At 46.9% G+C, this 27,387-nt stretch overlaps 1 protein-coding gene across 5 annotated transcripts in view; it reads right to left on the reverse strand.

Annotated features, from left to right (window-relative positions):
* ZNF618 (zinc finger protein 618) overlaps positions 1 to 27,387 on the reverse strand; it is a 162,248-nt gene that overhangs the window by 55,822 nt on the left and 79,039 nt on the right. For 3 of the 5 annotated variants that reach the window (XM_075519925.1, XM_075519924.1, XM_075519923.1), the window contains exons 3-6: positions 19,904 to 20,160; positions 15,943 to 16,038; positions 13,144 to 13,221; positions 6,140 to 6,178 (exon numbers count right to left, since the gene is read on the reverse strand). In XM_075519925.1, coding sequence (XP_075376040.1) covers positions 6,140 to 6,178; positions 13,144 to 13,221; positions 15,943 to 16,038; positions 19,904 to 20,160 — 470 coding nt within the window. The remainder of the gene's footprint in view (positions 1 to 6,139; positions 6,179 to 13,143; positions 13,222 to 15,942; positions 16,039 to 19,903; positions 20,161 to 27,387) is intronic. The other 2 variants (XM_075519928.1, XM_075519927.1) reach the window with 1 other exon arrangement.

Raw genomic sequence — 27,387 nt, forward strand, 5'->3', positions numbered from 1 at the left:
ACAACAGAAAGGCCAACAAACACAAAGGAAAAAGAGGTTGTGTTACTTGGAATCAGTCTTGGGATTTTGTGGGATCTGGCCCCGGAGTTTTCAACCTATGGAGCTGGCCACAGCAAGCATAAATGTACCATGAAAAGTTGCTCCCGTTTATGCTAGAATTTAAGGCATGAGTGAAGGAGGCTGTCAGGCACTGCCCGGCAAAGCATGTTCTGGACTTACAGAGAGGGTTTATATGCTGTGCTATCAGGCACCTCCCAAATGGTAGAGTACAACGAAGAGCAGTGTAGGAGTAACCTGCTGGCAGCATGAGCACAGGGATCTGCATTTGAGAAACAGCACAAAATCCAGCTTTGCCTCTTAAACAGAACTGCACGTACAGAAAAGCAGGAGATGGAGACAGAAAGAATGGGATCTACCAGAAAACAACCATTAGCGGTCTTCCAACCTCCAGCAAATGTCACTGAATTGCCATAGTAACAAACTGCAACACCGCTAGGAATGAAAGCAAGCGGAGCATTTGAACTGGGTTGTTTTAGTGGAACTGCTTTTTCATGTTGTTTTCCTGTGCACCACAGAATAACTGGCTGGTGGCATGCTAACAGTCTAACAGAGCAAACTTCACGTTCATGGCTAGTACTGCCTGTGAGCACTACCTGCTTTTAAACTACATCTTGCTTGTCATGGTCCTCAAAAAAGTTGTTACCAGGGCAAGAGAACAAAGCAAACCACACTATCAGCAAGCTCCCCTGAACTCAGCCAACCTGACTGACGCACTGGAGATGAAGTCGACGCTCCCGAAATCACCTCTTCCTGATTCTTCCCACTTTTAACAGCATTTTATTTAAAGATTCCAGGAATGGTAAGACTCTTCCCCACTGTATTAATCAGCATTGCTCCATCAGGCTCAGGACTTTTCCGCTGAGAAGAGGAACACTTATTACGTTTCAAAGAGCTAACCAGACATACATGAAGTTAATATACCAGCTATACTTTAAGAAGCCTTCAGCTTTTAACAATTCTTCCCCTCCCATTTCTCTGTGCATTTGTTTTCTGCTTTCTTTCACAGGACACAGAAATGCAATCCAACAGCGTAAGGCTGTGCCCAGCAGACAGGGACTGGGCTGCAAGCCCAGAGACTTGTGCTCTCTTCCTTTGCCACTCACCCGCTGGTTGCCTCTGGCAAGTCACTTTCTCTGCTGCTTCCCCGCCTGCCTGCAGAATACCAAACTCCTCTGTAAAATGATCTGAGGCTCATCCAGGCAAAAGGCTTGGAAGTACTAGGGACTAGTAACACTATTTGCTGTACTTTTTAACATTTGGTATTTTGAAAACAGGTATTAAAAGGCCACTGGTAAGTTGTAATTAGGCAAGTGCCATATTAACAGTTGCCAGAGCAACCTTAATTCTGTCCTAGGATGGTCCAAAGAGGCAGAGACACTACTAGAAAAAGCAGTAGTTAGCACGTAGACAAAAGCTTAGGTGCTTACGCACTCCCAAATGAATTAAGGTTTCATGGGCAACCATAAAACTCAGTCTAACTTTCAGCTCTCCAAGCCAGTTATGGTTATTTTGGAGATGTTCTTGTACATAAGTTCCTCTTTCCTAGAGAAAAGAAGAAGAAGAATACCAAAATCCAATAGCCTGAATATTACAATCCATAATCTGTAGCAGAGTTACCGATCTGGAAACAGCAAAGGCTACCATGCTCTGGAGACCAGGGCTGTGCTGGTGGAAGCTCATACTCCCCTCTACCTCCTGGGGATGAGCCCAGAAACAAGCTGTCAGCATGGAGACCATCCTGGGTTTTCTTCCTAACCCAACCGCAGCCCCCAGGTAAAGGCACTGCCATAGGTAGGACTGCTGATCCAACACCGGTGCCAGCCTAGCTCTTAAAACTATTGTCCCCAAACTGTGACATGTGCACTGAATGCAACCTGCTTCATGACCCAGCACAGTGCAAAGACCTGTTCATATCAGAAGTGATGCTTCCCACAGCCATGTCTCTGGCACACTGTCCTGCTGGTGCAAGGCTTGTGGACCCCTGCTTGCCAGTGGTTTTATTTAGCTATCTGTCAGGTTGCCAAGAATTTCCCGTGGTATGTGAACAGCAGGAGGGAGACTGTTTTCACAAAGTTTGTAACTCCCCTAAAACATGACTGGAATTTCCATGGAGAGTGATGGTGCAGATCTAGCCCAAACACCACCTTCCTGAGGACTTCCAAAAGTCTGGAGCAAACCAGAGGCATACAAGCATCTCAGACAACGCTGCCAGACTCTTCTACAGGAACAGTCAATGACCTAGATGTCAAACTGGCCATCCCCGTCTACGAAAAAATATCAAATATAAAGTTTTTTTCAAAACTTCTCTCCTCCCTTCCTACTCCCTGCCAGTCAAAGTTGGTAGCAGTTAGACAAGCCTTTTTATTAACACATTAGCACTGTGGGTTGCATTGTTTTCTTCTCTCTACATGTGGGAATTCTGGTCTTGGACCATGAGCCAAGGCTAGAAAAGTAGCTCCCAAAGCCATGTAACTATGTCCCCATGAGGATATCCTCTCCTCAATACCACAGATCTGTGTCCCTTCAAGAATGGGTCCAAAAAAAAAAAAAAAGAGTCCCAGAGACACAATCTATAAACTAAAAACCCCCAAGGCTGAAAATAACCAACGAAGTGCAACAGTTTTTCCTCAAGGGAGTCTTCAAAGCGCCTTCCCAGCTGGAAAGTCTAAACACCACTGTCTCCTCTTTAAGCAGGCAGCAAACAAACAACTGGCCTCATCTGCGTCCCAGCTTGCCCCATGGCTCCCTTCCTCCCAGGAAAAAAGGCCAGGACAGCCCTTCCCGCAGCAGCCCCTTCTTACCACTGTCCTTCAGAACTGAAGGCAGGGGCATGTTACAATGCAGATTCACCCACCACGTCAGTAACTCATCCTCCCAACAGGCCAAGCATGACGCACTCTCAGACCCAGTATGGCAAGATACAGACTTTGCCTCCCAAGAACAAACACGTCTTGTTGCTCTCGGGGTAAGTCTAGGGAGCACGACACAGCTAATTGCCACCAAAGCTCGATTACTCCTGGACCAAGCCAAGGCGCCCTTGCTGCTGCCCTTGCAGAGGCAGCAGCCAAGATGTCTCCTCACTTGACACACAAGGTTGCCTTCATCAGAACTTTTCAGGTGCCTGCTGTGGCCATGAGTAACAGCTGCCTCCAAAAAGTCACCATGGAGAACTTGAACAGCTTTTAAAAACCTGCAGTTCTAGTTATTTGAACTAATGCCAAGGACCCACTGCTGGTCAAGGGAGCTCCTTATCCACACCAGTTTAGGATGGATGCAATCTATGCCCCAGAGAGAAGGACATGAGAGAAAACAAGACCTTGCTGTATCCCTTAAACACTGAGAAATTTTGGAAGAAGGCAGCAAACCATGCCTGCAGAGCCCATGAAGCTAGAGGTTCCCAATGAGACAGAAATAGCGAAGCAAGATTTGAACAATACAGATGTCTGTAATAGAAAGGGTGTAAACAGCCAAATCGGGTCGCAGAGGAATAGCACTGGAGCAGCAGGCAAAACAAAAATAGCAGGAAAGGAAAGATAAATAAAAAATTCCTAAAATATATGAGAAGCAAACAGACTGACAAGGAAACAAGAGAGCCATTGAGTGCAAAAAGGAGAAAAGCCATGCAGAGGCAACCAGGGTAGGCCAGGGATTTAATCCAGCCCCAGAGGGGAAGGCACAGGGAGGAAAGAAGACAGCTGAACTATTTCACTGCAGCAGCAAGGAGGGGAAGATGACTTTGACAGGAAATTACAACCATCTGCACTTAGGAACAGCAGCACAGGCCGAGCAGTTTCACGTTCACTCTGTAAGACAGGTGGCACGCACAGCCTGTTCTTCCACCGGAGCGGATAGCTGCAGTGGACTTTCCTTCCCCATCCCCTAGTCCACCACTCACTGTTTCCCTGCCCTGGTGGCTTGGTCTTGCCTCCAGCTCTTTCAGCTAGATGAGACTATTTTCGGATAGCAATGAGTGTGGCAGGTAAAAAGGGGGTTCAGTAATTCCTGCACTGGGGAGGGGGCCAGATTTGTACAGCCCTGCATGAAGATGGGAGCAGTCCCTGCCTCTCTTATTGCTCCCTGCTCCATCTCCATTGCTAGCATAGCAGCTCCTCTGAAGCCTGGTGCAGAGAGCAGCTGCTTGTTGCTGTTGAGACTTCTTCTGCCTGTGACTTTCCATTCTCCCAAGCTCCCTGATATCCAGACACCACAGAAGAGGCAGTTATGTCCACAGAAATCCTTCTACAGCTCAAACAACATGGGGTTTGCCCACACAGCAGAGGCATGAACCCTCGTGTTTTTTCCCTCTTACTCTCCATACATCACTCTGCCCTTTCTCAGCCAAAAAAATTCCCACGACAGACAAGAAGGGGAAAAGCTGACTTAGAGAAAAAAAGATTTCTTTGCACAAGGTGGTTCCCAAGCTCTGGCAAAAAGGGTACTATGTCCAATACCTGAATAACAAGCCCAGGATGCACACAGCCTAGCCCACAAGGCAGGAGGGTCCCATGTAAAAATTCAGAGCAAGGGGGCCAGGAGATGAGCCTGGATAGACTTAGGATAAGTAAAACACCAACAGGCAGCAGAGCACCTACTGAAAGAGAGACAACTGAGGTGACAGGAGCCTGGGAAGGAGTCTCCATCCCCTGCATGGAGCTGGACACCCCATGTCACTGGGTCAATGGAAAGAGAAAGGGCCCAGCTGCAGAGACCATCTCCCCTCCAGTGGGCACCAGGAGTGGGTATACACTGTGTGATGGCTGGTTGCTACTGAGACGTTTTGGCTCAGGGCTGAGGATCTTCATCCCCCACCTGCAGTGAAGTCAGTCCTGCTTCTTTCTGTAGACAGAAAGCCAAGACTCCCCCATGCTAACCCCGACGCTTAACCTACCACAGAATGGGCCTGAAGAAACAGCAGTTCAAAAAAGGTGGAATGGTTGTACTTTTTAATTATTATTTTTCTTTACTATTTATCTAACATTTTTATACCCACCCAGGGTAAGTTTGGTGCTTCCAAGCTGCCCTCTGTAACTACCAAGGCTGGTAACTTACCTTTCCAATGGAACCTGTGGCTCTCACCTAACATGATCATAGCAAAATCCAGGTCAGCAGAGACCTCAGGAGGTCTCTGGTCTGACCTCCTGCTCAAAGCAGGGTCTGCTTTGAGCTCAGACCTGGTTACTCAGGACTTTATCCAGGCTGGTCTTGTAAATGTCCAAGGATGCAGAAGACAACCTCTCTGGACAACCTGCTCCACAGCACGGGTAAAAGCTTTTCCTTCAACACAGCCTCAACTTCTCTTCTTTCCACTCTATGCCCATTACCTCTCATTCTCCCGCCACTGTGAACTGCCTGGCTCCATCTTCCCGATCACCCCCTCACAGGGGCCATCAGGGTGCCACCAGGTCCCCCTGATGCCACCTCTTCCCCTGGTGCACAGGCCCCTGGGCTGCCGAGGTGAGGAAGGGCTGAGGCAGCAGGGCCTGTGCTGAACCCACCCCAGTTTATCAACGCCCTTCCTCAGAGCAGGGACCCCCCCCGCCCCCCAATTGTAGGTTAAGGTTTAAAACTCCTGCAAGACTTGATCACACTAGAGAGGCTGGCAGCACCCAGCGTCGCCCCTGGGGGGGCCGAGGCAGCAGGGCGGCGGGAGCTCTGCTGGTGGCCGCCCTCTGTCTCCTCACACTGCCCAGCTCCCCAAGGCACCACGGCCGAGCCCGTCCAGCCGCGGGCACGGCGCTCCCCTCACGGCGGGAGGGCGACGATGAACGTCTGCCGCGGAGGCCGTGCCGGGAGGCGGCCGCCCCGCCAGCTCTGCCCCGGCGGCTCCCGCCCCCCACCGCCGCCATCTCCGCGGCGCGGGCCGCCCTCTGCCGGCCGCGCCGCCGCGCCGCAGCCCCGGCCTGCGGGGAAGGGCCCCGCCGGCCCCCCGGCCTCCTGCCCCGGCTCCTGAAACGGCCCGCCACCCCCGAGGTGGAGAGCGCCCGCAAAAGGGCCCTGTGCACCGCGACGCACCCGCGGTGCTCGCACACGCCAGGCCGCGGTCCCCCCTTACGCACCCACAAGCGCCGTGAGTACTTACTGCCTTGTGAGGCTCCTTCACCTGAGGCAGCTTCAGTGTCTGCAAAGAGAAAGAGCTGCACTTAGATCTGACAGCCGACTCTGCCCCGCGTCCGACAGCGCAGCTCTGCACCTCGGCCATCCCCGGCGCCTCGCTCGCTCACTGTCCTCCGGCCGCGGCTCTTCGCCGCCGCACCCCGCTATCGCGGCCTGCGATGCCCAGCCGGGAGCACCACCCGGGTGCGGCTGCCTCCGCGAAAGGCACGGGCTTCCTCGGCGGGATGGCAGCTGCCGACAGAGCGGGCTGTGAGAGGCTGGCGGCCCTTACCGGGGGCAGCCTGCGGGGCTGAACCGGGCACCTCAAGGGCTGTTTGTTAAAATTCTTAGGAAGGGCCTCCAAAACTGGGGCTCTCATTTTCCAAGTTGTTGCAGGGGCACGGTTTCAAAACGGGACAGCTAGAAGGGACACCCCTACCCCGGCCCTGCACACAGGGAGCCTGCTCTGAGGAGCTTCAGGGAGCCCTGAGAGGGCTTTGGAGAGGCACAGGGTGTGAGGGAGCGCCTGCCAGCGCAGCTCGGAGCAGCCGCCTCCCCGCTCCCCCTCTGCCCAAGGCAAGCCCCTGCCACCACCCCTCCTCTCGCCTCAGGCCGGCTTGTGTTGTGTCTCCAGGTGGAGAGGCCCTGGCCGAGGTGTGCACAGACTGGACTGACACATCCTAACGGTCCCACTGTCATTAATGGAGCTCAGGACGATGAGTTTCGCAATTTCTACTGAAGGTTTGTTGAAATCGCTCATGCGCTTAATTCCTGGGCAAGTGGTGTCAACCCAGGAAAGCAAACGGTGAACAGTGCACCCAGCTCGGGCTCCCATGGGAGACGGCGCAGCCTGCTCCACCGCCGTGCCTCCCCTTTACAGACAGCAATGGCAAAGCCTCTACAAAAGATGGGCCATGAGAATCCCCCCTCGGTGCTATTCTATCCTGGTCTTACTGAAGGCACATGTGAAAAGATGGGAGAAAAAGCTCCCTCCGCTGTAACATGTGGGACCACAAGAAGCACTCAGCAAAGATCACGTTCAAGCCCTAAATGAATGCAATGGGCAAAGCTGCAAGCTGGAAAACAAAACCCAATGTTACAAGTCAAGGATCATAAATGATTAGGATTTCCAAGCCATTTTGAAGTGTTTCATATTCATCCTAAACTGCAATACTGTATGTCACATTATCCAATAACATAACTACGTTTCAAAATATTCCCTATGTCTCTTGGAATCACGCTCGCATTGCTCTGAAAACCACAGCTGCGGAATGTCACAGCCTTTTTGAATTTAAAATTTGCAACCTTAAGTAATGAACACTGTTTGCATTTAATTTCCTTATTTCTTAAAAATAATAAAAACAAATTATTGTGGGTTTGTGAATTTGTACATTTCTACTTGATTAACCTGCCTGATTAGATCACTTTTCTAGGCAACGATATTAATTTGGCACAACTTCATAAACTGAGGGGCCAGATCAGAAACCCTCAGTATCATATACAAAACCTCGACAGTCAAACCCCTGTATTTTTCCACAGCTGCTACTTGTTTGAATTACCACCTATCACTCAAGGAAAAAGCTAGCTGTGGCACAAAGGAGTTCTGCAAAATACTGTCCTGGCGTTCATAGGCAACGGAATAAATAAACCATAAAAGATAGGTACTATGCATGCACCAGGCCATTTCTGTCATTTAAATAGCTTTAAAAAGTACTTTAGTCAAACTTAACAAGAATCAAGCAACACACAAAGGTTTAAGGAGCAGCCATTTCTGAACTGTGTTAAGAAATGTTGTTACTTAGTCATAAGACGGACCGAAGTCTTCATTAATTTAAAAAAAAAAAACTAAAAATCCCCTAACAGCCCACTCTAAATCACCTCTGGGCTGAGACCAAGTAATTACAGCTTTAAAACAAAAGACCAATTTCTGAGAAAGTTGCAAAAGTAAGCGAGAGTAGGGAGGTCGGCAGGAAAGCTGGAAAATAAGCAAGTTAACTCCTGTGTCTCAAGTAACTTTCTGCATCTCCTATAAAAATCCGCTGCAGACTGGGAAACGTACACAGTAAAAAATGGATGCTTGGGATGCAGCACAGAGGGCAAAGGACCCCCCCAAAATCCTATGACTTTTCAGTAGCAGATAATCATACAAATGAAACCCAACTTTCTTCAGCTCAGAAACACCATCTCTCTTCAGGAATGGTTATTTCGCTATTAATTTTCAGCTTCTCACCTCAAAATCATTTCAGTCACAGAACTGCTCCAACTCAGACTCCAAAAATGTGCACTTTGGAAAAATGCATTTTTCCATATTCATAGTTTGAACGAGTCATCTTCCTTCTCATATTTTTGGAATCAAGCAGAACCCATTCTTGGAAAATATTAATATGAAAATTTAAAAGCTTTCAGAAGTTTTTTAACAACTGGTTAAACTAGAAATTTCACCTAAGAAAACAATCCTACTGTAGTGCATTCAGCATCTGTTCTGATGATGGTACATCAGCCCCTTGGCTGGCACACCCATGCAGGAGGGTAACGGAGAGCTGATCGGTTCACAGGGAGGCAATGCAGCAACTAAATAATGTAAATAAATAATAAAGAAAAACAACTTGAGCAAAATCATCATTCAGCCCAGAAAAGTTTATCTGGAAACAGAGAACTTCCACCAATTATTAGGACAGAGGCAATATATCCTGCGAGGGTTAAACTTGAGCCTTGCTATTTTCTTTCATTTGCTTTCTGAAGAATTCTCCTTTGGGTAAAAATCTCCCTTGCTTGGCCTCAGCCCAGAGGTTTTTAAATTTACTGTTTGAAAGTCTAATAAAGTAATTTCAGCCATTTTTTTGAGTTCACTAACAGTGAAATAATTTTCCTGACTCAAAACATGCAGATGTTTTGCTGCTCATGTTGCTTAAATACGACCCAACCGCACAAAACAAAACTTTCTAGCTGACTAACTCCTGAAGGGAATCCAACCTTTTAATGACTTGAAAAACCCCACACAGCTAAACAAAAAGCACTGTAAGCAACACATTTTTAAGGCCTGGGTTGCATGTAGGCGAAGCGGTAACGTTTGTCAGCGCCGATCGCTGGGACAGAGCCTTCCATCGCCACCAGGAATGCGCAGCCTTTCTGCTCCAGCTGAACTCCAGCAGCTCTGCAGGAGGAAGGAGCTGCGATCCTGCAGGGCTGCACAACAGCTCACAAAGGAGCCTTTCAGCTCGACAACATAACTTTTTTTGTTGGGTTTCTTTTTTATTTTATTTGTGCGTTTTGAGGAGGTGAAGGGGAAGGAACGCAACCTTTTCATTTCTTCCTTGATAAAACGTAGTGAGTAAATTTCTTACCTACATTTCTGATTCTTTGCAGCACCCTTTACGCGGGGTTTTCCGTGCCTGCATCTTGGCTTTCAGAGCAAAGCAGAAAGGGAGCTTGCCCCTGCGAGGCAGCACGTCTTGAACAAGAGCTGCCTCAACCCTTTGCGCTTGCAAACTGCCAGGAGATCAATTGCTCCCTGAAATTCTGCAGCCAATGCTGAGCACCACAGGGAAGGCTCAAGAAACTAAGAAAATGCCCCGTTTTCCAATAAGAAACCACCTGTTCCTGAAGGCAGACAAGAAAAAAAATCAGCCTAAAGAACCCAGGTCACCTCCAACACAGATTCTCTACCATGAGATCTAGAGAGGAGGCAGGTGCATTTGTATAAAACAAATCTAGGAAATTTCTCCCAAAAATGATTGTTACAAAGAAAAACGTGATGTCACCAGCGTGAGAATCTTAATGTGGAACTGAACAGCTCAAAGGATGAGAAGAAATTTAAGTTTTGCACAGGGCAAAACAAGCGGCTGACAAGTAAGGACCGACTGCAAGAGCAGAGAGGGTGACAGACCTCCCACCCACGCTGGCCACGAGCCGTAAGCCCCAGGCTCCCCTGCTACAGCTCCAAACTGGACACCGGGATGTACAAAAACCAGCTTAGAAATAACCCAGTTCAAAGCAAGGAAAAATTGAGACCTCCAAACCTCCCGTCCCGGGGACAGAAGTTGTGTCACTGAATGGTGACAGTGGGGCTGGCTAGACAGATGGTTTTTTCAGTTGTTCTGCCCCAAAGGTCCAAACCAGATCAGCACAATTACTATCTGCTCTCCCATGGCTGAACCTTTTGTATCACCAGCTCTGTCCATCTGCAAGACCAACCCACAGCTTGGCCAAGGACCATTAGTGACAGAGGAACCACACAAGAAAGCAAAAAGCAGAGGGCTATTCAAGGGGAAGGGGCGTATCCTACAGCAAATCACAAAAAGCGGGTATTTCTGCTTGAATGCCCAAAAAGCCCTGGAAGAAAACACCTAAAGAGAAGAAAAAGGGGTCTGAGTTTGTTCTAGCTACTCTGATGCCGAGCGGTGAGTCTACACGGGATCAATCAAACCTTCAGGGAAAGGCAGATGTTAGGTGACTGATGGGTGGCCCAGATGTCGGGGAAACCGCGGCTGACGTTCGGAAAATGCATCAGGCAAAGAGGGAATGCCAGGTCCTGCCACTGCAATACGGCTCCTTCCTTGCCCAGCCAAAAAGAAATGACTAAAAGATTCAGGATCTGAGTTTCTGGCAGCTGATAATTGCACGTAATAGGCCAAGGGAGCTCAATTTTCAGTGCTTCGAGGACAAGCAGACCTAGGAGAGCTGGCTTGCCAGTGCCTTGGGGTTTTATGCAAGACATGGACTGAAAATACGCGGGGAGAACAGGCAGAGTGCAGAATCACATCTTCAATGTACGTGTAACCTCCAAGTTATCTCACGTTTGTTATGATGGTGCAATACCAGCCACTTCTACGTAAAACCTTAGATCCGCGTGGCAATAAAAGTATCAATCACAAAAATTTCTTTCAGTCCTGCAGTCTTATGCTATTTCCACCACTGTTACAGGTACAGTTCCATGTACAATTCTCACTGGACAGTATCATGCAGGGCTTTCCTCCACAGAGTCCTTCCCTTTTTTTCCTTAACTATACATTACGTGCACATTCAATGGCATGTTATTTCTCTGCAGATGGGTACATTTCCCAACTGCTTTAACTGCCAGCTCAGGGTCTGTTTCTGGGAGAATCACATTTACAGAGTTGCATCGAGTTTCAGTTTGATTGCTTGTTGAGGAGTGTACATGAATAAATATCTCATTTTGATTTTTATTGTCTTAAGGCAATTCGAATGCACTTTAAATGTTACTACTACATGCATCAATTTACAGCAACATAAACCAACATTTTCTAAGTTTCACATATATAAAGTGTGCTTCTCCACCACTGATGTGAAAATTACTAATAAATTTCCACATTCAAAATGGTGAAAATTTCCATCTTATATAGCTACATATAAAAAAGGCTTTGGAAGCAAAAAGGTAAAGTCATGTCTCCACCGAGTTCATGACAAAACTATGGATATCAATTGTACATGTGTATGTTGATGCATCCAGACCACTTAATATATAGCTTGATTTCATGATCAAAATATAAATAAATGTATAAATAGAAATCAATTGGATCACACACTAGGAAGTGACCTCATACTAATATAGCTCCTAAAATTCCAGCTGAATGAAGGATCCCATAGTGCTTGGGGAAGCGAAGTAAAATAAAAGCAATCCTTGTCCTAAATCTAAATACTGCAATTATTATTGCAAAATTATTGCAATGCTGTGATGCAATAGTAAAGCATTCTGCATGTCAGCAAATAACTGCTGCTCACTATTATTTTACGGATTTTTTTTCTTAAACTGCCAAGTGAAGCTACTTTGTAGTTACATTTAAAGGAGTTTTAGGAATTCTGTTGGTATTTAGAAAGGAATACCAGCATCAAAAAACAATTCTTCATGTATCTAAGGATACAGAAGAAGCTCTGTGATGTTAAACAGCACACGAGAAATATGCAACCATGTAATTAAAGGATGTATTATGAGACTGGGAAAAACTCTTGAGAAGTTAAGGATGCATGTTCACTTTTCAGCTGTGCATTTGTTGACTTCTGAGAGTTTACACATTTAAAATTTAATATTGCATTAGCCTTCATTATTCCTGGATTTTCAAACTTTTCACTGGGAGTTTCCTTTATGCTCCTTTAGACATTCCAGTCAATCATGTTATTGAAGGCCATGTGCGTTGATACTGCTAGTTCAACTGAGGAGCTAAAGCAGATGCGTCTACAAGTCTGACACACAGACTTCAGTGCTCAACTCAGGTGAAAGAAAATAAAACCACTGAAAGGCTCATGAGCTAGTTTCAAGTCCCTGTTGTTCTGTTACTTCAGATACGTGTTTCTCCAAATTATACAAACTACGCTAATTGTACAAAACACCAAGCAAAACTTTCTCATTCGTGCACTTAAGCAACACTGAATTGGCCAGACTTACAGAAAATTCAAATAAAGTCACTCCTGACTAAGCACGAGGTATTTCATGCAAACAATACATGTGGAAAGTGACCTCAGCTGACAGCAGGGGTACGGGGGTGAGTACAAGTATCATTTTGATTTTAACATAAAAATACAGCAGTATTGCAATGCCAATATCTGACTTGATATCCTCCCATCCTGACTTAACAGGGATGGACTAAAACACCCAGCTGGGCAGGAGCGTGGAGCAGCTCGGGGAGACGCCTACCGCTGCGGCGGTAACTACACTGCTGGCACGTGGTATCTGCCCGGAGAAACTTTTTGATTTGCAGCTCTCCCAACACACAGCAATGCCCGCAGAGAGCCCGTGCAGTAAATACTGCACCGAACGCAAGAGCTGCTCCTGACCTCAGAAGAAATATTGCTGAAGTGGAGAGCCACAAAGCTTGGACAGCCCCAAAGTTTATCCTATGAATGGGCCACCCAAAAGAACAATTAGTGACAAAGAGAGAAGCAGCAGAGCAGTCTTCAAGGTCTTCCCAAAAATATTCCCCGGACCTGAATGTTACCCCAGGATTCCCAAAGATTTGAGCAGGAGTGAGATACCTCTATGCGCTCGCACATGGGTCTGGAAACAGTTGTAATACTTGTATTTCTTCCCACATATTCCACACTCGTAAGACCCTGAAAAACAAGACAGAAAAGTATACACCACCATATTAGATCAGGAAAAACAGCCTCACCACATACTTATCCATAAACTGGGGACAAAAGAATGCAGTTTGCAGCGAAGTCATTTTTGGAAGGTTCATGGAGATAAATGCAGGAAATCACTATCCCAGACTCAATTCTTTTTTCAGCCTTATTTAAGAGTCCTTGGCATATTACCCTGAACTTACATTTTCAGTATATCTTTATAACTTCGCTAACATGAAAGGGCCACTCTCAAAATAGCCTGACTTATAATTTTATAATAATGACTAATATTTCCTATGGACAGAAATAACCTTGAATTACTTTTCAGTAAGTTCCTAGTATATGGGAAAAAAAGCTTTTCAACTGAAAAAAGAAGGCAGTATGTTATCTTGAGGCGAGGAGTTTTCAAAATTTCTCAAGAAATGCACAATGTACAAATTTCTCAAGATACCCACAGAGATTTGGTAAATATCCACCCAGAGGAAACCAAATAGATACAAATAGAACTTTTGACCTTTTTAAGGAAAAGCACATGACCACAGTAGTCTCTCTTCTCAATTTGTGTCTCTAATTCCAGAAAACACACATCTGCAAACAGTCATTTGAAATGAAACCAGAGAAACAGAGCTGGGAGAATCATTTGTAATGATGAAATTATGCAATGAATTTAGCCTCTTCTGTTTATTGGACAGGCAGACAGAAATTTCCTTAGATTTGTTATTTAAGTTGATTCAACCTTTTTTTTTCCCTACTCCAACTTTGTGAACAGGCCATAAATTCACCTTTCAAGCTCTCACTTGCAAAAGGTATTGCATTTCTTAGCTGTCCATCAGCAGCTAAGTAACTGTGATCCTATCTGCGCTCTTCAGTAGAGTGAGAGCAGCACATACTGGAAGAGGAGGTGGGAGAAAGAAGGGCTGAATATTATTTTGTGTGAACGTAGCGTTTCATTTCCATGGACGCTTCCTCATGCAACCTTGAAACAACGTTCCTGACCATGTATAACAGTAAAACCCAGGGACGAGCCACAAACAAGAACAAAACATTCACACACACACATCCAGACAAATATTCCCAAACATCATTTTACAGCAATACTTACCCAGTGCTAGTCAAAGCGAGCTCTTTCCAGGAACAAAACCAACCATGTTTTTTGAACATGCTATACCCATGTTCTTTTCTTCCCTTCCCATGTAAGCAATAGCTTACAGCTTGGGAAGAAAACAACCCTCCTTCCAGTTCGTAACGGTGCTGAATTCCCTGTCCATCATTGTCAGCATCACTTGGGACTGTCTCTTGAACTGGGGAGGCTACTTAGGCATTGATGCTGAAAGAGGCAATTCGCTACAGTTTGATACACAAGAGTACACATCTGAAAACATATTCTAAAATACTGATATTATAGTCAGTTGACTATGTCTGATCTGCTCCATAGCCTTTTAATTATCGTAGCCAGTTGTATTTTATATATAGATACACATATATGGGACATTCATCACCTGTGGTCACTCCACACAGGCTCTTCTAAGTGAAATCCTGGGTATCAGCAAGTCGGCAGCATCTGCCAGCCCTCACTTTCCATGCTCAAGGACTGATTATATTCATCGCCAACCTCCAAAATTCTTTCCTAAAAACTATTCCAGCTGAAGCCCCAAAGCAGCACCACCAGAAGATGAGCGCACTCACCGTCACTTGGGCCCTACCAACCACTAACCCTGTGCCGCAGCCAAGGCTCAGCTGCATCAACAGCAAAATGCGACTGATGCCCGCCCATACCCCGAAACAGCGCTGCAGGCACTCAGAGCACTGGGAAAACAGATAAAAAACAGTGAAGGACTCTAGGGTGAATTTTTTCTTCCCATTTTTCTTATATTTCCCCCTTCCTCTGGAGATAGTCTATGGTGCATAAATGCATTTGGTTGTGCAGAAGTTCTTCAAGAAGAGTATAACCTGTACAAGTAACTGTGTGGTGCCTTCCCTCTCCAATATGAAACCAAACCGGTGCTGCAGCCCTCATGCAAGGGACTGTGCCGGGAAAGCAAGGGCAGGAGCCGAAGGCAGGAGAGGGACCGGCGCGTCCTACGGCCAGTGCTTTTGTGTGGATGTCCTGAAGCAGCCTGGTCTCAAGTGCAACCCGGGAAAGGCTGAAGTCATCTTCTTTGAGGGGGGTACCTCTACCCACCTCCTACGCACAGGTGGCAGAGCACTGCCCCAGGAGGACAGCGAGCTTGTGGGGGTGTAAGGGAGGTGCATTACAGATCTAAAGTCCTGCAGGCACCAAGACAACTCAACAGCCACAACTGTGCACTCAGCACACTACAATTTGTGGGGCAAAGGCACAGATCCTCATATTAGAGAAAGGAGGAACGACTTGCCACAATAAATGTGTTATTAGGGTGGAGGAAAGATGAAGTGGAGAAAAAAAAAAGACATTACTATGTGCTAGGGCCTTACAAAGAACATGCCCGTGTTGCCTTGGCCACTGCCACCATGGTTTATCTCGGACCTTGTCCACATCAGGATGTGTCATGCAGGTTAAAGCTGTTTGTAGTAGGAGGGGGGAAGGTTTTTGGTTAGTTGGTTGCATTCAGTTTTGCCAGGCTTTTCCTGAGCGTCGCAGCTGGAATTTGGGCAACACACCCGTTGCATCCAGAGCTTTCCCTTGCTCCCTGATCCCTGGTTAGACTTTCACACCCTTCCATCACATACCGGACGTGTATCTCAATGCATGGTCAAAAATCCAGGTCCCTGAATATCGATTTCGTGTATATCCAACGGGAGAGCCACGTTCCACTGCTTTTCCATCTAAATTGTGCAAAAAAAAAATCAGAAAAGAGCCCTTAAAGTGGATGCATTTCCAAAGAATAATGATGGCTGAAGCCTATTAAAAATTTCCAAGACCCATCTGTCCCTGTGGCTTGGTAACAAGATGTCAGAGGTCACACAGAGTTTCTTAAGGCTCTGCAGCTCTATTTTATTTGGTATAACTAGGGACAATCCAAAGTGCTCTTGAATTACGTGTGCTGAGCAGCTCAGCAACCGAGACATCAGCATCATGGCATGAATCAAGTGTGTGCATGTTAGACTGATAAGTCTCAAAACAGAAGGATTCACTCTTCACTTTGTCTCAGAAACATTTCTGATTTACTGCATTACTTGAAAAATCCTCTCTAAAATGTTTCTCGTAAAGCACAGACCAGATTGAGAGCTTCGTCTGGTATAAAACTTCTCCTGATCAACTCGCAGATAACTCAGTCCTCCAAAACACAAATACTGACCTGATGGTATTCCCAACATTAGAAAATGATCCACATCAGCCAAATAGTCTCTCCCCCTTCCTCTTTGATTTACAATGCAAGTGCCATTTTCTTTTCCTCTCCTTTCTAGATAGCTTCATGGTGAACTTCTCTGACTTTTTGCCCTGACACCCCTGCCCTTAGAAATGTTAATGTGTTGGAGCTTGTCAGATGACCCTGACCCAAGGCCAGCATGTGAAGCTAGCAAGAAAAAAGAAGAAAAGAACAGGAAATATTGCATCTCGGGGCTGTGCAGGGTGAGAAACACTCCACCTACAAGGCAGGGAGACCCGGCGGTACCGCGAGGGGGTCCAGGTCGGTGGAGGGGAAGGAGAGCGGCATCCACAGCAGGAGTATCACTCTGCTGCTGACAGACTCAGGGATACAGCCAACCGCTCCGTCGGCTTGCTTTGCTTGGGATGCCTGCAGTGGGACCCCATGGGGCTTGCAAGACTTCTGTGGAAAAGCAGATGAAAGGGAAATGGTCCAAACCCACAAACATCAGCACTAGCTCTTCGGCTGGGGGACTGCAGCCACTGCCACCACCCATCCCGCTTCGCCGCATCTGCTTTCAGCCATCGCGGGGTTTGGGCTGCTCCAAATGGATGGAAATAGAGTCTGGAGTAGTCCAAAGTGCAGGGAGAGACATGTGAACGTGTAACCAAGCAGGAGGCAGCATACACAAGGCCTAATTTGATGAAACACTACAAGCAAATAGCAGCAACCGAGCTGGGAATCCCTGTTATAAATTGCTCCAAGTAACAACTAAAAATATAAATATAGCACGCTCCTGCAGGAGATGTGTGACTCAGAAGAGACATACATATTCTAATGCGAATTTCAGCCAAGTCCCGAAGCTCAGCCCCGCAGGAAAGCTGTCTGTCACTTGGAGCCATGTGTGCCCTGAAGCCTTCAGCACTGTGGCCCCAGACAACACATCCCCCATTTAACTGACCATCTCCAGCACAGCACGAAGAGAGACAGTCTGGGGGTCGGCATTTCCATGTGAAGGAGAGGGATTCATTTACTTCTGATTCACCACTTCATCCTGCATCATGAATTACTATAAAAAATAACGATTTTTGGCACCTCCAGTCTCAGCTTCCCTGGTGAACGCGAATAAAATCCTATCAAAGCCTTGCCTTTCTGCACACCTGAAGTGATTTAGATACAGGGCTACCAGATCACATCACGAGAAAGGCTTCAGGGAGAAAAACTCCTGGAAATACTGGTGAGCAAGCAGCAGAGAGCACGAGGCCTTTGCTCCGGAGGTAGGAGGCACCAGCGTCTTCAGCTATTTGCAATCTTGGGCTGTTCCAGAGCAGCAGCCGAAATCGCCAGTGAAGCAGCAGGCACGGGACGTTTCTTGTGCGAGTTACACAGATGTCTGCAGCGATGGAAATAGTGCCTGTCTGTGGTTTCTGCGGGGGGACGGAGGGGACCAGAAGAATTGACTGGGAGCCAGTTCAAGAAACCACAAGGAACTGATATCTGGGCACCATGGTTGGTCCACACAGAGCACAGTATTTGGTGGCCAAACAGAAAAGTTATTCAGAGCCACCTCCCCAACAAACAAGAGTTATGTGAATGGCGGATGAATAGGGGCACTTACAGGGCTCTTTTCACAAAGGAATCGGCCGCCAACTGCCAGTCGCCTCAGGACCAAGTTGCCTTTAAAGAAACCCAGCGCGAGGCTATAAAATAACAAATATGATGCACATTTCATTTGAAAAGGCCCTTCCAGATAGAAGTTCTCCAGTTTAACTTCTATGGCTTTCAACCACCACTTGCTAACTAGTAAATAACTCTCTGTCCCTCTCCCCATGGTGCCTACAGGTTGGATAGTGTCCCCCCTCACCCCAGCCTGTCCCCAGTGCTCTCCATAGGTACGACATGATGGTGTACATCCAAGTTAGCCAACAGCAAAAGCCTGTTTCCCACTTTGCACAACAATATAAGCAACTCAGGAGACATCATCTGCAGAACAGCTGCTGCTGCCCAGCCAGAAGCCATGGGGAGAAGAGGGTCCTACATGGCAGACACCCGATCTGCAGATGCCTTCATCAAGGGCTGGTGACCACAGCTAAAGGAGAAGCTCTATCACCTCTGATCAGCAGCAGTGTCTCCACCCATCCCTCCTGGGGTGCCAGGGTCACTTCCGCATTTCAGGGTTGCCCATGCAGTGATCAACCTCTCAAGAGCTGCGGGGACACAAAAGCTCTGAATACACACAGAGTATGTCCACTAAATTGTAAGACCTTTAAGCTAGAACCAGTTATGGACTTCTTAGGCTTTCCCTAGATGTTTTGACCCCGCATAAACAGCAGTGACCTCCCACTCTGCCGTTCTTAGTGGCTGTCCTACTGGGGAAGGGAGGACAGGCAGGACAACGATGCTCCCAATACAGTTGTCAGCTGATGACACCCTCCAGGGCTACTTTCCAACAGTGTGGACAATGATCAAGCAAAAACCAAGAGAACATCTAACATCAATACCTCTTTTCTCTCCCTCTGCAAGACAAGCCAATCCCAACAGCAGTGCTGGGCAGCTCAAATTAGCATTCTCCTGCATTCCTCAAAGGAAACATGGTCCAAATGCTCTTTCTTCTTTATATGAGCAACTGTTTTTGGCTCTCAAAAGTCACTGCTGGGACCTGCTCTACATCAGAACCAACAAGAGAAGTCCCTTTAGCAAGAGCAGTGCCCCTCCAGAATCCCGCAGAAAGCCCCTTCCCCGGAGCGGGAGGAGAGGACAGCCTGCTGTTCACAGAAAAAAAAGAAAGACCTTCTTCTCATCACTGCTCAAGGTGGGGTGGGGATAGGAAATACTGTTTTGGAAGTAGCACACCACAGCCAGACAGAAGTCAAAATTATTCCCATAATGTTACTAGTGATGAGGAAAACAAACAAACAGCAACCTGTAAAACCTGTTTTTGAGCTAAATCTAATTATTCACAGAAAGCAGCCACTTTCCCCAAAGCAACTTTCCTCAAAGCATTTCCACTTTTTCTCAGGCTTTCCTCCTGATTGCCTCCTCATCTATGCCCAACATACCACCAGCCCTGGGTTCACCATGAATTTCGCACATGACTGATGGGCAAGTCATTTAACACATCAAAAGAAAGTAACAAGTTTTCTCTTAAGAGTTACCCTGATCTTGCTTGAGTCTTTAGGGGTGACAAGATACAAACAGATAGCAAAAGTTAAAGAAGGCCAATAATCCTGAAGTCAGGACCCTGAGATTGATGTGCACCTTGGCTCTGATCCCTCTGGCAGAGCCGAGCTTCCATGAACGGCTCGCCAGAACTTCATTCCTCTCCCCAACACCACGGATTCAGAGAACCGAGCAATGGGGTGCGTTATCCCATGGCTTACCAAGCGTCTGCTGGTTGCGGACCCCGCCTATGACCACACAAATCTCCGCGGGCACATCTCCCGGCCCATCCTTTATGTTCTTCTTGGAATCTTTGGTGTCATCCTGCCAGATCACCTCTTCGATATAGTCATCTGGTACCTCTGTTTTCACCTTCACCTCAGTCATCATTCCAGCCTCTTCACTGGGTGAGGACTGAGATGTCACCGAATCGGAGCCCTCCGCTTTTGGGCTCCGCGGGCTCCTCTTCAAACACTCCCTGAATGGGGGGGAAAAGAGGAGAAAACATGAATTCTCATCGTCAAGTGCTCACTTTCTCATCACTACGACATAATTAAAGGTACTTTCTTTTAATGCAATTTATTTAAAATAAGTATGGGTAGGTATGCGTGTCTGTCATGTATGGTAAGTAATTAAAATTTAACCAGACAAAAATAATAAAACCATTTGCTAGTAACGAAAATAACCTTAATCATCACAAGCAATAGTAGCAGTCATAAACAGACTGGACCACTAAACAAGACCACAGAATTTCACCTGGTTCCTAGCAGGCCAGAAGCACAACTCCAGCAGTCCTGACATCAAGTATTATGCCAAGACTAGTCCACACACGCAAAAGAAAAGCCATATCCTCCTGACATTTTTAATTTGGAGCTATCTCCACCCTTGTGCACTCCTCCAAGCACTAATCTACCATTGCATCCTCTCTTTTAACCCTTCAAAACAACCTAACATCCTATGGTATTCGTATGGCCTTATTTAACATACACGGTGATGGTCAAAGGGGATCACCTACAGTATAATGATATTTAGGGAGACTATTATGTTATGGACAGATATAAGTATCAAAGATGACAGAGAAAGCGTGATGGATGGGGAAAGGCAGAGGGAAGAAAGGAGGGGTCCAGTGTATTTAGAAACAGATTAAGGAAACAGTATGTGTTTTCATCTTGGAAAGAGAAAGCTGGAGATTCATGGGAGAAATCAATCTAAATAAATAAATATTCAAAACTCCTTAGGAAAAGGAAGGAAACTGGACACCCCAAAGCTGTAAAACAACATCAACAAGTGGTATGATGGCAAAAGGCAGAGGAGGGAGTTTGAGCACGACAGACGAGGACCGAGTAATACGCCGGTGTAGTACACCTTTTCCAAATGCACCACCCCACCACTCATTATAGGCTCCCTGTTTTTAATAGTGGTTATTAATAAATTCCAACATGCACTGCAAAGATAAAACAATTGCTGGTTCAGTCTGTGCAGAAATCAGAAGAACTAAATATATAATAGCTTAGACTATCCAGAAACAGAGATTTTTAAGACTGTGACATATTTAGAGTCATGTAAACACTGGGAACAGCTGAAGGTGTTTGAAAACGTTTTAAGCGAAGTAATAGGCAAAATAAAGCGAAAGATAGGCTGAACTTATGGATGAGAGTCATTAGACCATGCAATAGCGAAAGAGAAGGAAATCCCATTGCTTGGAACGTCATAGAAAGCCAGAACAAAGTATGAATTAAAATGTTAAAAAACTAACACCTACAATGGTTTCTGATACGGGTTATGAAGCTGGTAGACAAATCAAAACGCTGCAACTGCAGGCCAAAGCGCCCAGTGGGTAATCCTGGGAGGATGGAGATGAGAGGAGCAGACGAACGAAGAGAACAATCTTCTGCAATAATTACTGCACAACCTCCTACGCGGACACGTAGTTGCTATTTCAAAATGGGTCAGTCACATCACATTGCCAGATATTTTATTATTCATCCCTCCATTCTCATTATGGAATGAAATGTACAATTAATAGCCCCTAAACAGCAAGAATTAGGCTTGACCTGCCTCCCCGCTCATTCCCATCCTCCTCACACATACTCCCCCCATGCTCCCCAAATCATACAGGGCTTTTACAAGTGAGAAAGATTAATTAAGACAGAGAAAATGTGGTTGAAAGCTGGACAATCTTTACGGTAATATTATTGGGTGTCCAAAAGGTCCATCAATCTCACCCGACAGTGGCGTGGCTGAGCACCCGTTCTAAAGCCAAGGGAAAGGCAGCAGCCAGGAGCAAAAGTACAAAACATTCAGCAATCAGCAAAGGGTGGGATTAATTGCAAATCGATCACACCGAGGTGGTGTGAAATGCAAAACACTGATAAAGGCAGCAAAAGCAATAGGGTGGAGGGAAAAAACAGTGGAGGAAGATCAAAATCAAATCAGTACAATTCCCGCTGGTAGGCAGAAAGGTGAAAGCAGTCAGTGAAAGCCAGCTTTGCACCTAAAGTGAAGGCAAAATGCCTCAGTTATAGACGCTACAGCAACCTGTACTTGGGAATCCTGGACAAAACAACATAAAAATCAATGCAGGAGCCAAGTGATGTGGAATTAAAAGCTAATACAACCAGCAGTGAGGCTAAGGATACAGCTTTCTGAGGAGATTATAAATTGGGTAAGAACATAAGAGACCTTCTGATGGCACCCGGCTTTGCATCACGTCACATTCGGATACAGAACAAATCAGCAGTACACAGCACGAAGCGAGCAACGGGCCATGCGCTGCAAGGCAAAACGCTGTCCTCAACGTCTATTGCTCCTGAGTAGAGGCATTTCCACAGGGCTCCTGAAGTGCTTGATGTGGGGCTCTGGAATTAAATTTAACATCACTGTTGCTAAAAGTTATGGGTGACCCATGGAGGGGCGGAGAGCAATGACTGTGAAAGGGACACCAACACCAGCGCATCCATCACTCCATAAGCTGGCTCTGCCCAAGCCGAGCAGTTGTAGCATAGTCAAACGTGTCCAGGAACGTGGGTGCACCCACGAACAGCACCCACGGTGCTCAGCCGTGATCCCAGCAGGCAGGTCACACTGCAGCCACAAAGAGCCATGCTCTGACCTAACGACTAACGCAATTTTCAGATACACGCGCCTGAGATGGAACAAGGAGGTAATTTTCTCCCTGTACAAAGCCGTGGTGAAGCGAGTCCCAGTGTGCTGCAGACAGACTGAGCGCCCTCATTTTTAAAAGGTGATTAGAAAAGCTGGAGATGGTTCAAAAAAGAGGCACTGAAATGTTCCGAGACTGGGAAAAGATACTTTATGACTTTGTGAGATCAAACAACTTCAATCCATTTCTCATGCCAAAAGGAAGACTGAGAGATGATTTGATTGCAGCATATTATCATCTTCATGGGGAGAAAATACTGTCTTTCCTTAATTTGGCAGGGAAGAGTAGAGTACGAGCTCATCGCTGGAAGCTGGAACCAGTTGAAATGAGGCATAAAATATTAGCACGGATGGTGGTCCACTGGAACAACCGTTTTCCCAAGGATGTGCTCAGGGAGAACAAAACTCTCCAAGTCTTCAAACCCAGAGTATCCGCATCTGGCTGGCCCCGGCTTACTGGGCTCAGTACAGATGTGCACTGGCCAGATTGGTGGCCTGAAGCTGTAAGAATACATAAAGTATTAGACCAGACCGATGGACCCGCAAAAACTTTGCTCTTCACGCACGCTGACTTTCTGGAACCATCTCTGCCAAGAAAGTAACTTAGGCGGGACCTAAACCTGCAAATACTGATTGAAAGCAATACTATTCCTCCAACATTGCCCTGTATGTTATAAGCCTGAGCAGGTACTTAGTGTACAGAAGGACACCAGCCCCAAATATTTTAGCAACTGTCTTCTGCATGATTTCACAGTACAGAAGCCCTGAAAGGAGCCTGCTGATCCTCTCAAAAACAAAATAAGCAAACCCATAAAAAACATAGCACCACTGGATTTTTACAACAATCTCACAACAATTTTACAACAGAGACCTTCTCTGTCTTTGGACGCTTTCTAGGAGAGATGAAGGCAGCAGCCAGCAGATGTAACCAGGTTACAGAATGGGTACAGATGTACCCACGGCATGTGTCAGGGAAGTGAACCCACAGCCCCGCAACGCTCCTCGTCGAGCACCCCAGCATCGTATGCAAGGCCAGGCACTGCCCGGTGACCCAGCAGAGAACTCTGCGCAGACCCACGTCCCGCTCAGATCCCAGGGAAAGAGCTCTAAAGTGGTGAAAAGGGAATAAATGACAAGCATTAGGATTTTTTTGAGATTATATGTATCTATAAAAATAAAAATACATATCTATATAAAAAACAATGTGTGCGTTTGTATACGCACGCACACATATATATATATATGCATGTATACGTATAAGAACGGTCGATATTTGCATCTCTGGCGGCATCCCCCTGTCGCACCCGGCTCCCACCCCCTTCTGCCACGGCAGCCCCAGGACGCTCATTCTCTGCTGACACCCTGAGGTGCCAGCGTTTTATTGCATGAGCCAAATCCTGTTTCACAGCACCGAGGGCCCCGGCGTCTGGACTGTGCAAGCCAAAATGCAGGAAACACCATCCCCGAATGCAAGTTCTGCTGTTGACCTGCACCAGGCTGGAATCAGTCCCACACCACCTGAGAGCAGTTTTAGCCACCTTTTTCACGGCCATTGCTATTTTGCTTAAGAAGGAAGAGCTGTGTTCTCACATTGCTCTTATTATTTCATATCTCACAGAGGTTTTCTAGCCACTGGCTGATGTCAAGCTTTAGCCAAACTTCAACTGCAGACTCTCTCCAGCTCAATGTCCAGAGGAACATTATGGCTTTGCAGAATATCTTAAAAAAAAAAGGTAATCAAACAGCAACACAGTCCCAGACCTCCTTCCTTCTCCTCTGGATGTGCTACGCAGGGAACAGAGGAGCCAGAAGACTCCGATTGCTTCATATGATGCACAAGAGGGGCACCACCAGCTGCTGATGACAGCAGGTGAAGGCGATGGACCCCTCCTACCTTCCCTGCACATGGAGAACATCTTCCTCACCTCTGTCCCTACAGCCTCCAAAGGACTGATGGACAGACTACACAGGAGAACTTGTCTGAAGACTACAAAACGAGATCCTGACAGGCGATGAGATCGACTCTTACTGCCCGCTTGCTAGCAGTGACAGAGAGAGCGGTCCCCAACAGCACAGCATCACAGCGATCATCACTCGCACGGCGACTGTCCAGTGACAGTTCAATCTCTCATTCTGCTTGGACACTGCAGCTAAAAAGCTCCCCAGGCACGAAGGCGGGTCCCTTTCCAGGCCAGGAGGCGCAGAGCTGACAGAGCTGCTGCTGCAGATGGCAGTACCCCCAACGGAGCAGCACCGAAACCCCTGGGAGCAGGTCTGAGCTCCTCAAAAGCTCACTCGGTGTCTCTGCTGGGGGCTACACAGCTTTGGAGAGAAGGCTGCAGCAGCAATGGTGGAAGACAGCTCTCCTAGCAAGAACAAGCATAATTTTCTTCCGGTCCCACGTGAAATCCAGTTAGTGCTCCTGTGGCTAGAGCAAAAGTAGGATCAGTCCAGAACTCTTGGGTCCAAAGCTCAGTTACCCCATGTGTTGAAGTGATGCTGTGCTGACTTGGGTATAATCGTCCCCAGGGTGCAGGGGAAAACTGGGCTGAAGGAATGATCCTCATGGGACAGCAGAGTTTGAAGCCTCATGGTTTGGCTGGGGAAACAGTACCAACATCACAGAGCAAAACAGGAAAGAAAAGGAAATTACTGACACTGGAAAGCTTCAGACGGCATGGAGAGGGCTACACGCACAGCCACAGCAGAGCCAGGTTTCACTTAGAAGACAGCATTCACCACAGTCTCCATCAAGCATGGCATCAAGCCAGGAGGGAACACACGCGCTGACCCAAGAGAGGTGACGCAGTAAAGCATCATTTCTTTACCAGCCCTTTGGTCCTTGGATGTTGCATCCCTTGCAAGCCCGTGACACTGCACTTGCTCAGTGTTGTGCTGAGTTTTGCCTCACCTGCTTCTGAGCAGCACAAAGAGCCTCCAATTAGAGATGAGGATAAAGCAGCAGCAGATCCAGAACACGCTTCTCCAGAAACTCTCCGAGAGCCACGGTGACAGAGAACATGCTGCCTGGTGGAGGGAAGAAATCAGGCCCCAGCACGACCGTGTCCAGACCTGATTCTGCCATTCCTCCCCTGCCTGCAGCACTGCCGGAGCTGATGCACAGCTGCCGGAAAGGTGTCAAGAAGAGGATGAGTAAGAATAGGAGTGAGTTTTCAGTTCTACAGATCCCAAGGCTGGAAGCAAGTCTTACTGGTTTTGGGTGAGGGCACACAGAGAGAAGAGGACTACGCAGCTTCCGGGACGTCATCTAAGTCAAATATCAGTACTTGGTCCTGGAAGCAGAAGTACTCCCCAACACGAACCATGAGGTGACCATGTCTCTGAGCGCTGTGACTGCAAGGCACAGAGCTCACACTGTGCTAACACAGAGATCAGCCCATCTCCTAAACTCCTGCGGAGCATTGCTGGGTAAGACACTGGTACCAGCGATGTGGTCACAGCCTCCACTTGGTGGAGACAGCAGCGCACAAGAACTAATGGAGAACCTACCACCAGACAGATCCCAGTCCTCGGTACCTGCAGCCATCCCTCTCATGGTGGCTCTGAACGCAGTCCTCAGCCTCACGCCATCGCTCTTCCAGTGAAACAATGCAATTTTATAGTGTTCAGGTGTGGCCTTCCAGGGATCAGCTGGAGTTCTCTCTGCAGGTCCAACCTGCATTTAATATCCATGGCATGATGTTCCCTGGGAGGAGGATATTCTTCAAACAAAGCACTTGTTTGCATAGGACAAAAACTTCCCAGAGAGATCAGACCAGGGATTAGCAGAGTGCACAGGCACATCTGGCTTAAACCCTACCTCCTTCCACAGGGTGAATCTAACTTCTTCTCCATGTCTTTGAGCTTTCCTGGGGAATACCACCCTCTTTTACTGTTTAATGTCTTGTCTTTACTGCGTTGTGGAGCTTGGCAATCCAAGAGGCTCTTCCTTGCCAAGGAGAGGAGGCAGAAGCCTTGGGATCACACACTGCTCACACCGTCACTCAATGGCATGCCTGGTTGCTCCTGCAGGTGAGGTACTGTTCCACTTTCCAGAAGAGACTCTATGGATTTTAAACATTAGAGAGGCAAACAAACATTGCACTTGCATGTATCACTCCTCTGACTAAGTAGGCCACATAGCCAATTACTGTATTACCAGCTCTGCCATCTCACAATGCTCATTTCAACATTGCTGCCTGCTTTGATCATCAGACTTTCATCTTCCGATGACGTTACGGCCACTTTCATGTCAAATACAAGCATGTGAAGGCAGAAGAGATTTAAGGAGGCCTTGATGAAGACTCATTGTGGGGAACTGGAAAGGTAGGGGTAAAAATGGCTTCCTGGACCCATTTAGGTACAGCATTCCTTGGTCCTACACTCATGATAGTTCATGAAGGCCCGAGACTTTAGCATGGACGGATGATGCAGCAAGATAATATGGACAAATGACCGTGCCAGAAGTACAATTTTGGCTATAAAGCTGAGTAGCCTGGATGATGCCTCACCAACACCAATGCAAGGAGCAATGCAAGAGCAA

Source organism: Mycteria americana, chromosome 17, assembly GCF_035582795.1.
Source record: "Mycteria americana isolate JAX WOST 10 ecotype Jacksonville Zoo and Gardens chromosome 17, USCA_MyAme_1.0, whole genome shotgun sequence".
In the NCBI taxonomy this organism is placed as follows: Eukaryota; Metazoa; Chordata; class Aves; order Ciconiiformes; family Ciconiidae; genus Mycteria; species Mycteria americana.